This window comes from Dasypus novemcinctus, chromosome 9 (genome assembly GCF_030445035.2).
Source record: "Dasypus novemcinctus isolate mDasNov1 chromosome 9, mDasNov1.1.hap2, whole genome shotgun sequence".
Classification (NCBI taxonomy): domain Eukaryota; kingdom Metazoa; phylum Chordata; class Mammalia; order Cingulata; family Dasypodidae; genus Dasypus; species Dasypus novemcinctus.
This window is the reverse complement of record NC_080681.1, coordinates 79,595,024-79,616,684: the sequence shown is the minus strand read 5'-3', so window position 1 is coordinate 79,616,684 and position 21,661 is coordinate 79,595,024. Positions and strand designations below refer to the sequence as shown.

Sequence of the window (21,661 nt, the reverse complement as noted above, 5' to 3'; positions counted from 1 at the left end):
ATCAAAACTTGTGAGATATAGAAAAGGCAGTGCTGAAAGGGAAATTTATAACCCTAAACACCTATAATAAAAAGGGAAGAAAGAGCTAAAATCAAAGACCTAACTGAATGCCTGGAGGAGCTAGAAAAAACAGCAGATCAATCCCAAAGCAAATAGAAAGAAATAGCAAAAATTAGAGCAGAAATAAATTACGAACAAAGAAAAACAATAGAGAAAATCAACAAAACCAAAAGGTGGGTTCTTTGTGAAGATCGATATCAGCAAACCTTTAGCTAGACTAACAGAAAAGAAAAGAAGAGAGAAGAGGCAAATAAAATCAGAAATGAAAGGGGTGATGTTATGACCTACCCCACAGAAATAAAAAGGGTCATTAAAGGATATTATGAGAAATTAGACAACCTAGATGAAATGGACAAGTTCCTAGAAATGCACAAACAACCTACATTGACTCTGTAAGAAATACAAGAACTCAACAAACCAATCACATTTAAAGAGATTGAATCTGTCATCAAAAATCTTACACAAGAATTATTGGAATAATGAGGGTGCTATAAAAATAATTGAAGTGATAAGTGCACAAATATTTGATTACACTGAATACCATTGATTGTACACTTTGGATGGATTTATGCTTTATTAATATGTACCAATAAAATTGATTTGTTAAAAAAAAATCTCCCAAGAAAGAAAAGTCCAGGATCAGATAGCTTTACAAGTGAATTCTACCAAGCATTTCAAGAAGAATTGACACCAATCCTGTTTAAATGCTTCCAAAAAGTTGAAGAGGAGGGAAAATTACCCACTACATTTTACGAAGCCAGCATCACCTGAATAACAAAGCCAGATTAAAAAAATGAAAAACAAGAAAATTACAGCCCAATCTCTCTAATGAACATAGATGCAAGAATTCTCAACAAAATACCTGCAAACAGAATCCAACAGCATATTAAAAGAATTATATACCGTGATCAAGTGGGCTTTATTCTTGATATGCAAGGGTGTTTCAACAGAAGAAATTATATAACACACTACATTAACAATCAGAGGGAAAAATGCCCACATAATCATCTCAATTGATGCAGAAAAGGCATTTGACAAAATATAGCATCATTTCTTGATAAAAGCAGTTCAAAAGGTGAGTATAGAAGGAAAGTTCCTCCCCATGATGAAGAGTATATATGAAAATCCCTCAGCCGACATTGTATTCAATAAGTGGTTGAAAACTTTTCCTCTAAGATTGGAAACAAGACAAGGATGCCCACTGTCACCACTGTTATTCAATATTGTTCTCAAAGTTCTAGCTAGAACAATTGGGCAAGATAAAGAAATACAAGGCATCCAGATTGGAAAAGAGGAAGTAAAACTCATTAGTCACAGATGACCTGATCCTATATTTAGAAAATTCCAAATATCTACAACAAAGCTATTAGAGCTAATAAATGAGTTCAACAAAGTCGCAGGATATAACACACAAAATTCAGTAGTGTTTCTATACACTAGTAATGAGCAATCTGAGAAAGAAATCAAGAAAAATAATTCCATTTACAATAGCAACAAAAAGACTCAAAGATCTAGGAATTAATTTACCAGGAATGTAAAGGATCTGTATCTAGGAAAATACAAAACAGCGCAAAAAGAAATCAAAGAGGAAGGACATTCTATGTTCATTGATTGGAAGATTAAACATCATGAAGATATCAGTTATACACAAATTGATCTATAGATTCAGCACAAGCAAAATTCTAACAGTGTACTTTACAGAAATAGAAAAGTCAATTACCAAATTTATGTGGAAGGGAAAGAGATCCTGAATAACCAAAAACATCTTAAAAATGAAGAGTGAATTCAGAGGATTCACACTTCCTCATCTTGAAGTGTATTTTGAAGTTATAGTGGTCAAAACAGCATGGTATTGACATAAAGGTAGACACATAAATGGAACCAAATTGAGAGTTAAAAAAACAAAACAAATTGACAGTTCAGAAATAGACTGACACCTCTATGGTCAACTGATTTTTTATAAATCTACCAAGTTCACTTTTCTGGGACAGAACATTCTCTTCAACATACAATACTGGGAGAACTGGATATTCCATAATCAAAAGAATGAAAGCTGTTGGCTGTTGTGACTAATGCTGCTATGAACATAGATGTAAAAGTACCTCATTCCCTATACAAGAATCAACTCAAAATGGATAAGGACCTAAAATAAAAGCCAGGATCATCAACACCTAGAAGATAATGTAGGGAAATATTTACAAGTCCTTGTAGTAGATAGTGGTCTCTTAAACCTTACACCCAAATCATGAGCAACAAAAGAAAAAATAGATAAATGGAATCTCCTCGAAATTAAACACCTTTTCACCTCAAAGGACTTTGTGAAGAAGGTAAAAAGGCAGCTTACTCAATGTGAGAAAATATTTGGAAATCACACATCCAACAAGGGTCTAATATCCGTGATATATAGAGATCCTACAGCTCAGCAATAAAAAGACGAATGACCCAATTGAAAAATGGGCAAAAGGTCTCAATAGACATTTTTCGATAGAAGAAATACAAATGGCGAAAAAAACACGTGAAAAAATGTTCATCATCTCTGGCTACTGGGGAAATTCAAATCAAAGCTACAATGAGATATCATTTCACACCTTTTAGAATGGCCACTATTTAAAAAAAAAAACAGAAAACTGTAAGTGTTAGAGAGGATGTGGAAAGATAAGAACAATTACTCACTGTTGGTGGGGATGTGTAGCCACTATGAAAGTCTGTTTGGTGGTTCCTAAAGAAGTTAGAAATAGATCTGCCGTATGATCCAGCAATACCACTACTAGGTACATATCCAGAAGATCTGAGAAACAAGTATATGCAGACAGATGTCTGCACATCAGCAGATACTGTTCATAGCAGCTTTATTCACAATTGCCAAAAGATGAAAATAGCCCAGGTGTCCATCATCTGACAAATGGATAGACAAACTGGTATATGCTGTAAGAAGAAATGAAATCTTGAAGCATATGACAGCATGGATGAACCTGGAGTACATTATGTTGAGTTGAAGCAAGCCAGACACAGAAGGACAAATACTGTATGATTTCATATGAACTAAATATAATGAGCAAACTCATGGAGTAAATAGCTAGAATGTAATAGAATGTGGTTAGAGAATGGAAAGCTGAGGTTTAATCTGTGCAGAATTGCTAATGTGTTTGTTTGGAAATGAAATGAATAGAAATGGTGAAAGCACGTCATAGGATTTGTAATTAGTAGTGCTGATAGGTGTGATAGTGGTTGAAAGGGAAAGTCTAAAGATGTGTATATCACTAGAAGGAAAACTAAGAAATGAAACATGGGACTGTATAGCGTAACAATCCTTGTGAAAAATGAATGTGGTTAATACTTTTATAAAAATGTTTTTCTTTAAACAGAACAAATGTATGTTAGTGTTACAAGAGGCTAATACCAGCGTGATATCTGGGCAAAAATACAACCAAACCCAACTATAGACTAATATTTCAAAGTATCCCAATGTATGTCACATTTTGTTTATTCATTCATCTGTTCATGGACACCAAGGTTGTTTCTACCTTTTGGCTGTTGTGACTAATGCTGCTATGAACATGGATGTAAAAGTATGAATTCAAGCCCCTGTTTTCAATTCTTTGGGGTCTATACATAGAAGTAAAATTGCCAGGTCATATGATAATTCTGTATTTAACTTTTTGAGGAACCACCAAATTGTTTTTCATGCACTATTTTACATTCCCACCAACAGTGTAGAAGGATTCCAGTATCTCTGCATCCTCATCAATACTTGTCATTGTCCATCTGTTTGATTATAGCTATCCTAATGGGTATGAAGTGGTGTCTCATTCTTTTTTTTTTTTTTTTTACGGAATATACATATAAAAATTTTTAAATCATACAATATGTTACACAATATTATTGGCTTATAGTAATGCAGTCATACAGTATTTGTCCTTTTGTGTATGGCTTGCTTCACTCAACATAATGTCCTCCATGTTCATCCATGTTGTCATATGCTTTATGACTTCATTTCTTCTTACAGCTGCATAATATTCAGCTGTGTACACCACATTTTGTTTATCCATTCATTGGTTGATGGACACCTGGGTTGTTTCCAACTTTTGGCAATCGTGAATAATGCGGCTGTGAACATCATAAGTGTGCAGATGTCTGTTTCTGTCACTGCTCTTCAGATCTTCTGGGTATATAGCCAGTAGTGTTATTGCAGGGTCATGTGGCAAGTTTATAATCAGCTTCCTTAGGAACTGCCAACCAAACAGTCCATAGTGGCTGTACCATTCTGCATTCCCTCCAACAGTGAATAAGTGTTCCTGTTGCTCCACATCCTCTCCAACACTTGTAGTTCCCTGTCTTTTTAATGGCCATTCTGATAGGTGTAAAATGATAGCTCATTGTAGTTTTTATTTGCCTTTCCCTAATCCTTAGTGATTTTGAGCATTTCTTTATGTTTTTTTTTTTTTGCCATTTGTATTTCTTCTCTGAACAAATATCTATTTGAGTCTTTTGCCCGTTTTTTAATTGTATCATTTGTCTTTTTATTGTTGAGTTGTAACATCTCTTTATGTATCATGGATATTAAATGCTTACTGGATATATAATTTCCAAATACTTTGTCCCATAGAGTTGGCTGCCTTTTCACCCTTTGACAAAGTTCTGTGAGGTGCAAAAGTATTTAATTTTGAGGAGGTCCCGTTTATCTATTTTTTCTTTTGTTACGTGTGCTTTGGGTGTAATGTCCAAGAAACTACCACGTACTAAAAGGTCTTGCAGATGTTTCACTACATTTTCATCTAGTAGTTTTATGGTTCTGACTTTTATATTTAGGTCTTTGATCCATTTTCAGTTGATTCTTGTATAGGGAGTGACATATAGGGGTCCTCTTCCATTCTTTTGGTTATATATATTCAGTTCTCCCAGCACCATTTGTTGAAGGAACTGTTTTGTCCCATTAATATTAACTTGATAGATTTGTCAAAAACCAATTGACTGTATAGGTGAGGGTTTATTTCTGGATCCTCAATTCTATTCCACTGATTGAATTGTGTGTCTTTATGCCAGTACCATACTGTTTTGACCACTGTAGCTTTGTAATATGTTTCAAGGTCTAGCAGTGAAGGCCCTCCCATGTTGCTCTTCTTTTTTAGAATGCTTTTGGCTATTTAGGTTCACTTTCCTTTCCAAATGAATTTGGTAATTGCCTTTTCTAATTCTGTGAAGTAAGTTGTTGAGATTTTGATTGGTATTGCATTGAACCTATAAATCAGTGGGTAAGATTGACATCTTTTTTTTTTTCTTTTTTTTTTCAAGATTTATTTATTTATTTAATTTCCCCCCCCTCCCCTGGTTGTCTGTTCTTGGTGTCTATTTGCTGCGTCTTATTTCTTTGATCCGCTTCTGTTGTCGTCAGCGGCACGGGAAGTGTGGGTGGCGCCATTCCTGGGCAGGCTGCTCTTTCTTTTCACGCTGGGCGGCTTTCCTCACGGGCGCACTCCTTGCACGTGGGGCTCCCCCACGCGGGGGACACCCTTGCATGGCACGGCACTCCTTGCGCGCATCAGCACTGTGCATGGCCAGCTCCACACGGGTCAAGGAGGTCCGGGGTTTGAACCGCGGACCTCCCATATGGTAGACGGACGCCCTAACCACTGGGCCAAAGTCCGTTTCCCAAGATTGACATCTTGATGGTATTTATTCTTCCAAATCATGAACATGGAATATCTTTCCATTTGTGTAGGTCTTTTAAAATTTCTTTTAGCATCGTTTTGTAGTTTTCTGCATATAGGTCCTGTATTTCCTTGGTGAAATTGATTCCTGGGTATTTGAGCCTTTTTGTTGCTATTGTAAATGAAATTTTTGCCCTGATTTCCTCCTCAGGTGGTTCAGTACTAGTGTACAAAAACATTACTGATTTTTGAGTATTGATGTTGTATCCTGCCACTCTGCAGGATTCATTGATAAGCTCAACTAATTTTGTTGTGGATTCCTCATAATTTTCTAAGTTCAGGATCATGTCATCTGCATACAGGGAGAGTTTTCCTTCCTCTTTTCTTATCTGGATGCCTTTAATTGTTTTTTCTTGTCTAATTGCCCTAGCTAGAACTTCTAGAACAATATTGAAATAACAATGGTGACAGTGGACATCTTTGTCTTGTTCCCGATCTTAGAGGGAAAACTTTCAACCTTTCCCCATTGAGTATGATATTGGTTGTGGGTTTTTCATATATGCCTTTTATCAGATTGAGGAATTTTCATTCTAATCTTTTGAAGTGTTTTTATCAAAAAAGGATGCTGGATTTTTTCAAGCACCTTTTCTGCATCAATTGAGATGATTATGTGTTTTTTCCTCCTTCAAATTGTTAATGTGGTGTATTATGTTCATTGATTTTCTTATGTTGAACCAGCCTTGCATAACAAGAATAAATCCCACTTAGTCGTGATGTATAAGTCTTTTGATATGCTTTTGGATTCAATTTGCAAATATTTTGTTGAGAATTTTTGCGTCTGTGTTCATTAGAGAGATTGGTCTGTAATTTTCTTTGCCTGTAGTATCTTTATCTGGCTTTGGTATTAGGGTGATGTTGGCTTCATAAAATGTGTTGGGTAATTTTCCCTCCTCTTCAATTTTTTGGAGGAGTTTAAACAGGATTGGTGTTAATTCTTCTTGAAATGCTTGGTAGAATTCACCTGTGAAGCTACCTGGTCCTGGACTTTTCTTTGCTGGGAGATTTTTGATGATGGACTCAATCTCTTTAAATGTGATTGGTTTGTTAAGTTCTTGTATTTCTTGTAGCGTCTGTGTAGTTCGTTTGTGCATTTCTGGGAGTTTGTCTGTTTCATCTAGTTTGTCTAGTTTGTTGGCATACAGTTTCTCATATCATCCTCTTATGATTTTTTTTTTCCCTGAGAGGTCAGTTGTAACTTTTCCCTTTTCATTTCTGATTGTATTTATTTGCATCTTCTCTCTGTTTTTCTTTGTTATAATACCTAAGGGTTTGTCAATTTTATTGATCTTCTCAAAGAACCAGCTTTTGGTTTTGTTAATTTACTCTATTGTTTTTTTGTTCTCAATTTCATTTATATCTGCTCTAATCTTTATTATTTCTTTCCTTCTGCTTGCTTTGGTATTGCTTTACTGTTCTTTTTCTAGTTTCTCTAGGTCAGTTAAATCTTTGAGTTTAGCTCTACTTTTTTAATATAGGCATTTAGGGTTATAAATTTCCCTGTCAAGACTGCCTTCGCTGTATCCTCTAAGTTTTCATAAATTGTATTCTTGTTTTCATTTGTCCCCAGATATTTTCTGATTTCACTTGCAATTTCTTCTTTGACCTACTGATTATTTAGGAGTGTGTTGTTCAGCTTCCACACATTTGCGAAATTACTTTTTTCCTGTCTGTTATTGATTTCCAGTTTCATTCCATTATGATTTGAGAAGTGCTTTATATAATTTCAGTCTTTTTAGATTTATTGAGAGCTCCATTGTGCCCTAGCATGTGGTCTATCCTGGAGAAAGATCCATGTGTACTTGAGAAGAATGTATAACTCACCAAGTTTGGATGCAGTGTTCTGTAAGTTTGTTATGTCTAACTCGTTTATCATATTGTTCAAATTTTCTGTTTCCTTGTTGATCTTCTGTCTAGTTGTTCTATCTACTGATGTGAGTTGGGTGTTGAAGTCTCCAACAATTATTGTAGAGATGTCTATTTCTCCCTTCAATTTTCCCAGACTTCATCTCATATATTTTGAGGCACCATGTTTAGGTGTGCATCAGTATTTATGACTGTTTTATCTTCCTGGTGGATTGTGCCTTTTATTAATATGTAATGGCGTTCTGTATCTCATAACTTCTTTGCATTTAAAGTTTGCTTTCTCTGATATTAGTAGCTACCTTCCTCTTTTTTGGTTGCTATTTGTTTGGAATATCTTTTTCCAACTTTTCACTTCAGCCGTTTTGTATCCCTGGGTCTAAGGTGAGTTTTTTATAAGCAGCATATGGATGGCTTGTGTTTTTAAATCCACCCTGTCAGCCTGTATCTTTTGGTTGGGGAGTTTAATACATTCACTTTCAATGATATTACTGTAAATGCATTATTTCCTTCTACCATTTTATTCTTTGGTTTTCATGTCATATCATATTTTTGTCTTCTTATTCTTTTGGTTACCTTTCTGTTATTCTTTCTTCTCTATACTCTGCTCCAAGCCTCTCTCTCCTGTCTTTTTATTTCAAGTTCTAAAACTTCCTTTCGTATTTCCTGAAAAGGTGGATTCCTTTTCGCAAGCTTTTTTTGTTTCTGTTTTTTTTATGAGTATTTCATACTCTGCTTCATATTTAAAGGACAATTTGGGAAGCAGACTTGGTCCAATGGATAGGGCGTCCACCTACCACATGGGAGGTCCATGATTCAAACTCTGGGCCTCCTTGACCCGTGTGGAGCTGGCCCATGCGCAGTGCTGATGTGCACAAGGAGTGCTGTGCCACACAGGGGCCCCACGAGCAAGAAATGCGCCCCATAAGGAGAGCCGCCCAGCGCAAAAGAAAGTGCAGCCTTCCCAAGAATGGCACCACACACACAGAGAGCTGACACAACAAGATGATGCAACAAAAAAGAAACACAGATTCCCAGTGCCACTGATAAGGATAGAAGCAGTCACAGGAGAACACACAGTGAATGGACACGGAGAACAGACAACTGGGGGGGGGTAAGGGAAGAGAAATAAATAAATAAATCTAAAAAAAAAACCAATTTTACTGGATAAAGAATTCGCTTCCCAGCTTGTTATATTCTTTAGGAGGCACCAGGAACTGAACCACAGACCTCCCATGTGATAGGTGGGAGCCCAATCGCTTGAGTCACATCCATACCCCTCTAATGTGTTTTTGATCTCACCTAATTGTTTCTTTCATTCCCACGAGCTCTGTTAGTTTTCTGCTCAGGATTTCAATTCTTTTTTGCACCCCTCAGTGTCTTCTTTATGTCATTTATCTCTTTAGCCATATGTCTTTCAACTCATTAATTTGATTTTTGAAATTTGTCTGTATCTCGCTGATTAGTTCTCTCAAATCCTGTGTCTCTTCTGGAGCTTTGATAAATTCCTTTTCTTGGGCCATGTCTTCTATTTTCTTAGTATGGCTCATAATTTCTTGCTGATGTCTAGGCATCTGATTAGGATATACTTTATCAGATGTTCGATTCCTTTCTCTTTTGTAGGGATTTAGTGGCAGGAGGCTTTTGATACCACTGCTCTTTGATTCTTGGCTCGACCTGAGTTCTTAGGATTGTCCCTGCTAGTTACTCAAAACCGGGCACTGGACCAGTAATTGGTTGTAGACTAACTTCCTACGGCCATGGGGAGGGAGGCTATAGAGACTGGGAAAAGCCTCTTCTACTTACTTTTAATTTTCTAGTGTACACTTTCTTGGTCTGCCTGAGTTGTGTGAGTTTGACAGGCTAGTCAAAAATTACTTGACCATACCTGTGAAGGTCTGTTTCTGGACCGTAAATTTGGTTCCATTGGTCTATTGTGTCTGTGCCAGTACCATGCTGTTTTTACCACTATAGGTAGATATTATGATTTAAAGTCTGGAAATGAGAGTTTACTTTCCTTTTTATGATGTTTCTGGCTATTCCAGACTCCTTACCCTTCCAAATAAATTTAATGATTGTGTTTTCAATTTTTTCTTTAATGCTGGTGTTATTTTTATTGGGATTGCATTAAATCTGTATATCAATTTGAGTAGAATTGACATTTTAATGATATTTAGTCTTCCAATACATGAGCATGGAATGTTCTTCCAGTTATTTAGGGCTTTTTTGATTTGTTTTAACAATGAGTTGCAGTTTTCCAAAATCAAGTGCTTTACATCATTGGTTAAGTTTATTCCTGATTATTTGAGTTTTATCTGTCATATTTTATTTTCACCACTCTTTTAACACTTTTAGTTACTTTTATTGATATAATCATTTTTAGACTCTTTCCCAGGCCCCTCTCTCCTGTCTTTTCAGGTTCTAGCACACCCTTCAGTATTTCCTGAAATTCTGGTCTCTTGCTTAGAAATTCTCTCAGTTTCTGTTTATCTGTGAATATTCTAATTTCGCCCTCATTTTTTAAAGGCAGTCTTGCTGAATATAAGATTCTTGACTGGAAGATTTTCTCTTGTAGTATCTTAAATATATCAGACCACTGTCTTCTTGCCTCCATAGTTTCTGGTGAGAAGTCAGCACTTAATCTTATTGGATATCCCTTATATGTTCTGCATTGCTTTTCTCTTGCTGTTCTCAGAATTCTCTCTTTGTCTTTGGCCTTTGACGTTCTGATGAGTATGTGTCTTGGAGTTGGTCTTTTTGGATTTTTTTGGATGGGAGTATGTTGTGCTTCTTGGACAGGGATATCTATGTCCTTCAATAGGGTTGGGAAATTTTCTCTCATTATTCCTTTAAATATTCCTTCTGCCCCTTTTCCCTTCTCTTCTTCCATCTGGAACACCCATGACACCTATGTTTGCACACCTTTTGCTGTCATTTAGTTCCCTGAGACCTTGTTCAATTTTTTCCATTCTTTTCTTCATCTCTTCTTTTTTTTTTTTTTAAAGATTTATTTTATTTATTTCTCTCCTCTTCCTGCTCCCACCCCCTGTTGTCTGCTTTCTTGTGTCCATTCGCTGTGTGTTGTTCTGCGTCCACTTGCATTCTTGGCAGCACTGGGAATCTGTGTCTCTTTTTGTTGCGTCAGCTTGCTGCGTCACCTCTCAGTATGTGCAGTGCCACCCCTTGGCTGGCTGCACTTTTTTTGCACAGGGCAGCTCTCCTTGCGGGGTGCTCTCCTTGAGCATAGGGCTCCCCTACGTGGGGGCCACCCCTGTATGGCATGGCACTCCTTGCGTGCGGCAGCACTGCACGTGGGCCAGCTCATCACATGGGTCTGGAGGCCCTGGGTTTGAACCCTGGACCTCCTGTGTGGTAGGCAGATGCTCTATCAGTTGAGCCACATCTATTTCCCATCTCTTCTTTTGTATGTTCACTTTCACAGGCCATTTCTTCAATCTTACCAATCCTTTCTTCTGCCTCCTCAAATCTGCTGTTATATGATTCCATTGTTTTTTAAATTTCATTTATTGCACCTTTCATTCCCATAAGATCTGCTATTTTTCTATGTATGCTTTCAAATTCTTCTTTGTACTCATCCAATGTCTTAATGTACTTAATCTCTTTAGCCATCTCATTGAATTTATTAAGGAGATTTGTGTGAACATCTATAATTAGTTGTCTCAACTCCTTTATGTCTTGTTCCTTTAACTGGGCCATCTCTTCCTGTTTCTTGGTGTGGATTGTCATTTTTTGTTGGTGTCTTCACATCTGGCTTACTAGATTATTTTTTCTGGGTGCAGTTTTTCTCTTTAGTTTAGGGCTTCCTATCATTTCTCCTGCTGGTTGTGCAGTAGGAGCCAAGCCTGTAGTTAGTGCTGTAAGCTGTGGAGGCTAAAGCTGCTCTCATTGCACTAGGGACCAATGAAGCTTCTTCCAACTTTCTCTTTTGCCAGGGGTAGGAACAGAGTCACAGCTATGTAGAATAATCCATGTGCAGGCCTAGACTGTAGTTGCCCAGAGAGACTGATGAAGCTTCACATCCCTTTCTCCCCTGCCTGGAGCAGGGGTAGAGCTGTAGGTATGGGCAGCAATCTATGCAGTATGGGTCCAAGATGACCGCAGTTGCCCTAGTAGACTTCTGATTTTCAGTCTGTGCCAGCCAGAGTTCCCTGCAGTTACCTGTATAGGCTGGTGCAGGGCTTCTCAGCCTCTTCCCCGCCAGAGGCGGGACTGAAGCCTAGGCAGGCTGCAGGCTGATCTGTGTGAAAGAAACTGGTTCCTGCTGACACTGAGAGTTTCAGTCACCACTGCTTCCCCTCAGGCTGGGGGCAGAGTCAGAATGGCGGCTGCTGGCGTCTTTCTAACTTGGGCTGGTTCTCACCCCAGCTGTTCCTAGGGTTATCTCTTAGCCAGCCAAGTCTATCAAGCAGTAGCTGTAATCAGCAGCCAACTGTCTTCTCCTCCCCTGTTCCTGGGAAATGGAGCTTCCAATTCCTGTCACAGAGTAGCTCCTGGGGAGGCTCATGCCGTCAGAGTAGGATGATCACCAGCCTCTGTGGCTTGGCTGGTAATTTCCCAGAGAGGCTGGCGCAGGTCCCCTCAGCTTCCTCCCTGCTGGAGGTGGCACTGGAGCCTAGGCTAGACCTGCAATATGATCTGGATGGAAAGAAGCTGGTCCTCCCAGCACTGGGATTTTCCATCCACCCCATTTCCCCTTGTGCCAGGCATGGAGTTAAGATGGCGGCTACCAGCCTCTTTCTGACCTGGACAGGCTCAAACCTTAGCTGTTTTTAGGATCATACTGCAGCCCACTGAATTTCCTCATCGTAGTTGAAATTGGTGCTCAACCGTCTCTTCTTCCCCCATTTTTGGGAAGTGGAGCTTTCAATTCCAGCCACAAAACAGCTCCCGAGGCAGCTTGTGCCTCCAGTGGAGGATGGGCACTGGCCTCCATGGTGTGGAGCACTCTACTTTACGAGTCTTCTCTGCAGAGGAGCAGTCTCCTCCTTCCACACCCCCAAGGATGTTGCAGGATGCTCTTCTGGTCTCCTGGAGCCCCCATACAGGTGCTTCAGCTAGCTCCAGAGAGCTCTGGGTGTTTGCGAACTGTCCTGTAGCAGGAGCTGACTCTCGGAGCTCCTTACTCCTCCACCATCTTGCTGGTTCTCTATGTTGTCTTTGATACATCAAAGTTTTAAATTTTGATAATGTCTAATTTATTTATTTTTCTTTTGTTGCTTGTGCTTTTGTTGTCAGATCTAAGAAGCCATTGCCAAAGCCAAGCTCATGAAGATTTTCCCCTGTGTTTTCTTATAAGACTTTTATAGCTTTAGTTCTTAAAATGGTGTTATTAATCCATTTTATTAATACTGAGAGGTATATTTTATGTACGTGGATATCCTGTTTTCCTAGCACCATTTTTTGAAAAGTGTGATGACATTCCTTTTATTATATAACCTTTATATATCTCCTATGAAGCAAATAGAATGTTGGTATCATATGTTTTCTTTTACTCGACTAGTTTTTACATCCTTTAATCTTAAGTTTTTCCTCTCTTCTATGATTAACACACTTATAGTGCATTTTCCTTTAGACAGATCTTCAAATGGCACACAGAAAGCTGTTTAAAATATACAAAGCCATTTTTACAAACTGAAAAAGTTATTAGTATGCAATATGACTTTTTTTCACCCACACCTTAAAAGTTCCTGTTTTGTTTCATAGCAATAACCTAAACTATTCCTTTTTCACAATGGTTTACTTTCCCTCTGTTGGTGCAGGATTCATTTTCTCATATACTCTTTTTTTTATTCAAAATTAACATATTTTAAATTTAAAATAATACATATTTATATACCTGTTTGTGGAGATTTTTCCTGAAGTCTGCATAAAAATTTAGCATATGGTTCTACCACCAGGCACAAGTCAGATATCTGAAACATCAAACTCCAGCTTATGCACTGGGGAGCAAGAACAAACGAAATGCCTGATTAGGGACACATAGAATCATGAGTTACGCCTGCACCTGTTGAAAGGCTGTACTATCTTAAATGCGCTGAGTTGAATTAAACAGTGTGAGCACAGTCTTGGCCAGGTAAGGAAGCATGAAGGCATCCATCCAATCTGAGGAAGTCTATATGCTTCACTGGCACCTTAGCAGGGATGCTGGATGGCATTTGTCCTTAATACCAAGCCCTGTGCATATCCATTAATTTTGGCCCTCGTTTGCCCTTTTTTCTTTTTTCTTAACTTTATTTCAACTCCAAAAAATAAAATAACAGACAAAAAACAGCTTAACAAATTACAGAAGCGTTGCTTTAAAAAAATTTGTCCAGGCGCATTTATCTTATTTAATTCTGAAAACAAACTCGGTGGTTTCTCCGATGTTCCAAAAGGTGAATAAATGTACACACAGTGGTTAAATGACATGGCCAGGGTCTCATTTTTGGAGAAAATGAAAAAAAAAAGCTTGATTATATTTGTATCTCATGAAATTAGATCCCATATTCTTTTTTTTTAACCTTTAACATTGTGATATAGTTCCTTTGCCACAAAATTATTACAATATTGCTATTAACTATAGTCTATAAATTAGTTTTGTTTTTCCAATTTATCACCGTATTCTTGATTTATTCTATTGTCTGGTTTGAACTTTAAAAGATAGAGCCAAGTCTCTGTCAGTCATTCTTTATTTAAAGGCCAGTGTGTAAACTACTAGCCTCATGTGCTCTAGGCTAGTCAGGTTATCTTCAAAGCAGGCCGACTTAAATTCCTTAATGCTGTGTCACCAGATGTTGCCTTAGTCATCTTCTCCATTTCAGAAAAACTAAGGGCCTCCTCATGGACCACCAGAAAGGAGGGAAAGGGAAAATAGTAATAATTATCCTGGCCTATGAAGTTTATCGTGTTAAATGAAAAGTTGGAAAAAAACATTATAGGCAAGTAAACTTGCATTGGTCCAGTGGAAGTTTCTGGTGCTTCATCAGTCTTTTTTTAAAGTTATTTTAATTGAGGCTATCTCTGGTTAAATATTTAACAAAGTGATACTTTATTCAGGATTTTTTTTTTCCCCTTTGATTCTTTAGTTACAGAAGAATTGCCTCCTTTCACTTTGCAGTGACCGGATCCTTCAAGATGTGCCATTTAACAGGCAAGTAATAGCCCTTACTACTTAAAATGAGGCAAAACTGAATTTTAGAAATCTGTCTTGGGGTCATTTCTTACCAGTTATGATATCCCTAGTATAATATTAATCAGGTATATGGGATAGTATGTTGCTTTACAGAATGCCAAATGTACTTTCTCTGACTTAGTGTTTGACATTCATGATATCAGATTGGCTCCTGTTTACATAGCCCATTTTTTTAAAGGATTTTTATTTGGTTATAGTTTTCAGAATATCCACAGAATATGGATATGGATGTGGAGGATGTGGAGGATGTGGATGTGGATGTGGATGTGGATGTGGATGTGGATGTGGGCATTATTATCCCCATTCAAATGACAAGGAAACTAAGGCATATGGAGATTCAGTATCTTGCCCATGCTTATGTGCCTAGTAATCTCAAGGCTAGAAAAACTCAGTTCTTTTCTCAGTGTTAGACCTTTTATTAATATTGTAATTTGGTTTTGAATTATGGAGGAAACATTTAAAGCAGAGGATAAGAGAGACCATGTAGCTAGATCCCAGTAAGTTTAAAGGAGTTCCTTGTTTTCTAAGATGTTGTGATTTAGGAACTAAAAAGGTGATGCTCTTCATGTTATTATTTAAAAATAGAGTTAAATTATAATATTTTAAAAAGGAAACTTATACTTCATTATTTAATTTAAGAAGCAATTTTACCGTGATTTGGTTTGATTTGAGTAACAGTGTATACTGTTAACTAGCATGACTGAGGAATGAGGTACTCCAATATTTGAAATAAATAGTTTGGATAAAAATATAACTACATATTGCTAATTTTTAAATTAATTTAAATACAGTAAATCATGCAAAGCTGTGATGCTACATGAAATATTTATTTGATTCAGAAGGGGTTTCAGGACACAATTTAATAAATATTCCATGTCAGTTGGCCCTACTTTGGAGTTTGTGTTTCTGTGTGATGGAGCTGGACTCAGATGTAATCTTTGTCCACAAGCCTCTCCTGTTACTTTTAACGGATCTATAGTTGGTGCTGGGGTTTAGTGTATACCCAGGGGACCTGAATCTCTGGACTGACCATGTGATAGCCAGGCCCTGAGCCTCAACAGACTTGCAACTCCTATACTCTGGTTTATTGGACTTACCCCACTCAGCTAACATGGAGGTGAAGAAGGTCAACCACCACACAAGGGAGCCGAGAGTGCCTACAACTGAAAGCAGGAGAATTGCATCCAGCATCCATGTGTAATCTAAGCCCCTCTTGACATAAATGTGGAGTGGACACAACCATTCTGAGGTCTGCAGGATGGAGGAATAGAATATGGATTAGAGTGGACTTACTGATATTCTATACATGAACTATTGTGATTAGTAATCAAAGAAAATGTGGCATTGGTGTGGAGAAAGTGGCCATGGTGGCTGCTGGGGGTAGGGAGTGGGAGGAAGAGATGAGAAGTGGGGGCGTTTTCGGGACTTGGAGTTGTCCTGGGTGGTGCTACAGAGACAGTTACCAGACATTGTATGTCCTCCCATGGCCCACTGGGTAGACTGTGGGAGAGTGTGGGCTATGGTGTGGACCATTGACCATGAGGTGCAGCGGTGCTCAGAGATGTATTCACCAAGTGCAATGAATGTCTCATGATGGTGGAGGAGGTTGTTGTTATGGGAGGAGGAGTGGGGTGAGGGGGCTTGGGGGATATATGGGGACCTCATATTTTTTACTGTAACATTAAAAAAATAAGTAAAGACAAAAATAAATAAATATTGAGCATCTATTCAGATCATTGCAATGAAGTTAAAGATGAGCAAAGACACGACTATTCTCCTACAAATTGCCATCTAGCCTAGGGGGTGGCAAACTTTTTCTTAAAGGACCAGATAGTAAATATTTTAGGCTTATGGGCGGTAAAGTCAGTCACACTGGCTTAATCCTGCCATTGTACTTGGAAAGCAGCCATACATAGTATGTAAACAAATCCATGTGACTCTTTTCCAATAAAAATTTTCTTTATAAAATAGGCTACTTCTAAACTAGCCAGTGCACTCTGCTAGAATACGAATTTCTTTGAAGTCAAAGGCTGTGATTGTTCATCTCTTTGTTGCTAGTGCTTAAAGAAATTAAGGATGGATGAACAATTGGATGAGTATAAGGTAGACTTCATCATAGAAGAAGTGTTGAGGGAATACATTGTACCCCCAAACAAGGAGAGAAAAATTCCACCAGACTTCATGTTAGTAAAATAACTGTGTGGTGATAAACAGCTAAAATGTGTGAAGAATTTACTATTGCTGTGAAATTGTTTACTCTTGCAATCTCATTTTACAGATGAGGAAAAGAAGATACAGAGAGGTTTAGTAACTTAAGGTGATAAAATGCTAAGTAGCAGAGTCCAGATTTAAATTCAGAGTCTGTACTTTTTTACATCCATGCTACATTGCTTTGAAGATGGGAGCTGGTTGAGTTGCTTGTTTTAATCTGTTGGCACTACACAAATAAAGTCACTGAGGAGTCGATAATAATACTAGAAAAAATAATTTTTATCAAGAGCTTCTATGTGCTCAGTTCTCTATGACATCTTAAGCTTTACATGGGTTGTATCATTTGAACCTCACAACAACCCAAGAGAATAGGTCTTATTATTATTTTGTAGATGAAAAAATGGAAGATTAAGAAACTTGCCAGGGTCCCAAAGTTAGTAAGTTGGTAGAGCTGATATTTGAATCTAGGTTGATTCTAAAGTGTATGTTGTTCTTAAAGACATGACTGCATTGTTGCACATGATAAAATAATTATGTTTATCATTGTATATTAAGTAGAACTAGAGGTAAAGCCCAGGACTGACTTTTGAACCTGACTCTTACCTGCAAGGCTATTTACTACGTTGTCATTGTGGATATATTTAAGTACTAATGAGCAATCCACTTTTGTACAAAGCACAAGGAAGGCAGGAAAAAATGTTTGGAAGTGTGGACCTATCCTAGAATCGTAAAATATGCTAGGAATACTGGAGTGACAGCTTCCTGCCTAAGTCCTTGGACAGGTTTTATTTATTACCAGTGTGCAGGCATAAATTGAAGAGAGAGCAGTGGAGGCCAGTTAGGCCAGTTATAAATCAACGGTAGAAGAACAGATTGCCAGTAATTGGCATGATTAAAGATGGCCTTGAGAATAGAAATGAAATAACAGTAAATCTGAGGTAAGTTGCAGAACATTAATCAACATCAATATAATTCTTCAACCAACATGTATTAAACATTATTTATGTGTCAAGTATTATATTGGGTACTTGATATAAAGGGCTAAAAAGGATATGGCCCCTTCCCTCCAGGAGGTCACAAGCTAATGGGGGACTCAGGTAAGTCAACAGATAATCAAAGCTCTCTGACAGAGTTAAAAACAAAGCACTAAGGAGCACTGAGAAGGCATGATAATACTTGTTAGGGAAAACTTCTCAGAGGAAGTGACATTTAGGCTGAGTCTTGAAGGATGGCACTAAAATTAAATAATCAGATATATTTCTTTTTATCATTCTGATTTCTCTCCTTATCTTACATGGTACATTCAGTCCTCTGGCATATCTAGCTCTATCATCAAAGTATATTCAGAATCGACCATTTTTACTCACTCTCACTTCTACTACTCAATCCAAGTGAATTCTCTCCTGATTTATTCCCCACACCTCTGAACTGCCCTCCTTGCTTTGTTTTTCCTCCTTTTTTAAAGAAGTTATGGTTTTATAGAACAATCATGCAGAAAATACAGGATTCCCATATACCACCCCACCACCACCACCTTGCATTGGTTGGAACATTTTTATAATTATACTCTTAATTAAAGTCCATAGTTTAACTTAGGGTTCACTATTTGTGTAGTTTAGTTCCATTGATTTTCTTTTTAAATTTTATTCTGTTGCCATATATACAATCTAACATTTCTCCATTTAATCATATTCAAATATCTGTTTCAGTACTATTAATTGTGTTCACAATGTTTTGCTACTATCCATTACCAAAATATTTCCATCGTTACAGATAGGAGCCCTGTATATTTTAAGCCTTAAATGCCCATTCTCTGTCCCCACCCCATCCCCTGGTAATCTATATTCTAGATTCTGACTTTATGAATTTGCTTATTCTAATTGTTTCAAATCAGTGACATTATACAATATTTGTCCTTTTGTGACTGGCTTTTATTTATCCATTCATTGATTGACGGGCACTTGGCTTGCTTCCATCTTTTGGAAATTTTGAATAATGCTGCTATGAACATCATCAGTGTGCAAATATCAATGTTCGATACTTTCAGTTATTTTGGTTTATATCTCATGGTTGGATTGCTGAGTCTAATGGTGGTTCCTTACTTAGCTTTCTGAGGAACTGCCAAACTGTCTTCCATAGCAACTGCACCATTTTACATTGCCACCAGCAGTGAATAAGTGTTCCTATTTCTCTGCATTCTCTCCAGCACTTGTTATTTTGTGTTTGTTTTTTAAAAAGCATCCGTTCTAATGGTTTGAAGTGGTATCTCATCGTGGTTTGACTGACATTTCTCTGATGGCTAATGATGTTGAGCATCTTTTGTGTGCTTTCTGCCCATTTGTTTATCTTCTTTGGAGGACTGTCTGTTCAAGTCTTTTGCTCATTTTTAAACTGGGTTGTTTGTCTTTCTGTTGTTAAGTTGAAAGCTCTTTTTATATATGCTGGGTATTAATCCATTATCGAATATGTGATTTCCATGTATTTTCTCCCATTGCATAGGTTGTTATTTTACTTTCATAATAAAATTCTTTGAGGAGCAAAAGTTTTTTTTATTTTGATAAGGTCCTGTTTATCTGTTTTTTCTTTTGTTGCTTGTGCTTTGGGTGTAAAGTCTTAGGAACCATTGCCTAACACAGTCCTGAAGATGCTTCCCTACATTTTCTTCTAGGAGCTTGATAGTTCCTTTGGTCTACATTGTCTGACCTTGTGCCAGTACCATGTTGTTGCTTTGTAATAAGTTTTAAGATCGGGAAATGAGAGTCCTCTAGCTTCATTCTCCTTTTTCAAGGTGGCTTTAGCTCTTCAGGGCCTCTTACGCTTCCAAATAAATTTGATGATTGGCTTTTTACATTTCTGTAAAGAAGGTTGTTGGAATTTTGATTGGGATTGCATTGAATCTATAAATTTCTTGAAGTAGAATTGATGACTTGATTATATTTTGTTTTCCAATCCATGATGGCAAAATATCCTTCCATTTATTTAGATCTTCTTTGATTTATTTTAGCAATATTTTGAAGCTTTCTGTGTATCCTAGGTTAGATTTATTCCTAGATATTTGATTCTTTTAGTTGCTATGGTGAATGGAACTTATTTCTTTATTTCTTGTTCCGATTGTTCATCGCTGGTGTATATTTCAAAGAACCAACTCTTGGTTTTAATGATTCTTTCTATTGTTTTTGTTGTTGTTTTCTATTTCATCCTTCTCTAATCTTTGTTACTTCCTTCCTTCTGCTAGCTTTGGGTTTAATTTGCTCTTCTTTTCTAGTTCTTCAGCTTTGAGGTTATATGTCTGATTTGAAGTCTTTCCTCTTTTTTATTGTAAGCCTTTAGAGCTATAAATTTCCTTCTCAGCACTGCCTTTGCTGCCTCCCCTAAGTTTTCGGTATGTTATATTTTCATTGACTCAAGATAATTTCCTAATTTCATTCTGATTTCCTACTTAAGCCATTGGTTGTTTAAGAGTAGGTTGTTTAATTTCCACATATTTGTGAATTTTCCCTTTTTCCTCTGTGATTGATTTCTAGCTTCATTCCATTGTGGTCAGAGAATATACATTGTATGATTTCAGTATTTTTTAGTTTATTGAGACTTGTTTTGTGGCCTAGGATATGGTCTTTCCTGGAGAATGATCCATGTGCACTTGACAAGAATGTGTAATTATTTTCATTGACTGCAATGTTCTGTATATGTCTGTTAGGTCTAGTTGGTTTAGTGCAGTGTTAAAGTTCTGTCCTTCCTTATTGATCTTCTGACTTGATGTTCTATCCATTATTGAGAGTAGTATGTTGATCTCCTACTCTTAATGTAGAACCTTCAATTTTTTCCCTCAAATCTGTCATATTTGCTTCATATATTTTGGGCTCTGCTGTTAGGTGCACATATATTTATAATTACAACATCTTCCTGTTGAATTGTCCCCTTTATCAGTGTGTAATGATCATTTTTGCCCCTTGTCACTGTTTTTGACTTGAAGTCCCCAAAGCTGAGTGGTCTTGGCCTGCTCAGCTAACCCAGCCTTTCAGTTAACTTTTCCTGTAGTTCTAAGGAAGCTGTGGGTCTTTATTTTTTATTTTTTTTACACCTGATGGTGGCACACATTATTATTATTATTTTAAAGATTTATTATTTATTTATTTCCCCCCTTTGCGGCTTGCTTGCTGCCTGCTCTGTGTCCATCACTGCACGTTCTTCTGTGTCTGCTTGTCTCCCTTTTGTTGCGTCATCTTGCTGCATCAGCTTTCTGTGGGTGTGGGCCATCAGCTCTCCACACGCACAGGCCAGCTTGCCCAGCTTGCCCTGGGATGCGAACCCAGGGCCTCCCACATGGTAGACGGGAACCCAATCAGTTGAACCACAGCCACTTCCCTAAGCACTGGGTCTTTAAATCTCCATCACTGCTGCCCCTTTCCAGGAAAGCTTGAAACAATTACTTCCACCACTTTTGTCCAGGGGAGGTTGAAACAATAACTTCCCTCAGAGCTGGAACCCAGGGATCTGAATTTCCCAATCAAAAGCTACAATCAGGGAAACAGATGTGGCTCAACCAATTGGGCTCCCATCTACCATATAGGGGTCCAGGGTTCGATGCCCATGGCCTCCTGATGAGGGCCAATGTGGTGAGCCGGCCCAT

At 37.6% G+C, this 21,661-nt stretch overlaps 1 protein-coding gene across 1 annotated transcript in view; it reads left to right on the top strand.

Moving 5' to 3' along the window:
- The window catches only part of LOC101435536 (protein zyg-11 homolog B), a 308,603-nt gene that overhangs the window by 132,589 nt on the left and 154,353 nt on the right, over positions 1–21,661 (top strand). The window contains exon 6 of the mRNA XM_058303573.2: positions 14,714–14,778. Coding sequence (XP_058159556.1) covers positions 14,714–14,778 — 65 coding nt within the window. The remainder of the gene's footprint in view (positions 1–14,713; positions 14,779–21,661) is intronic.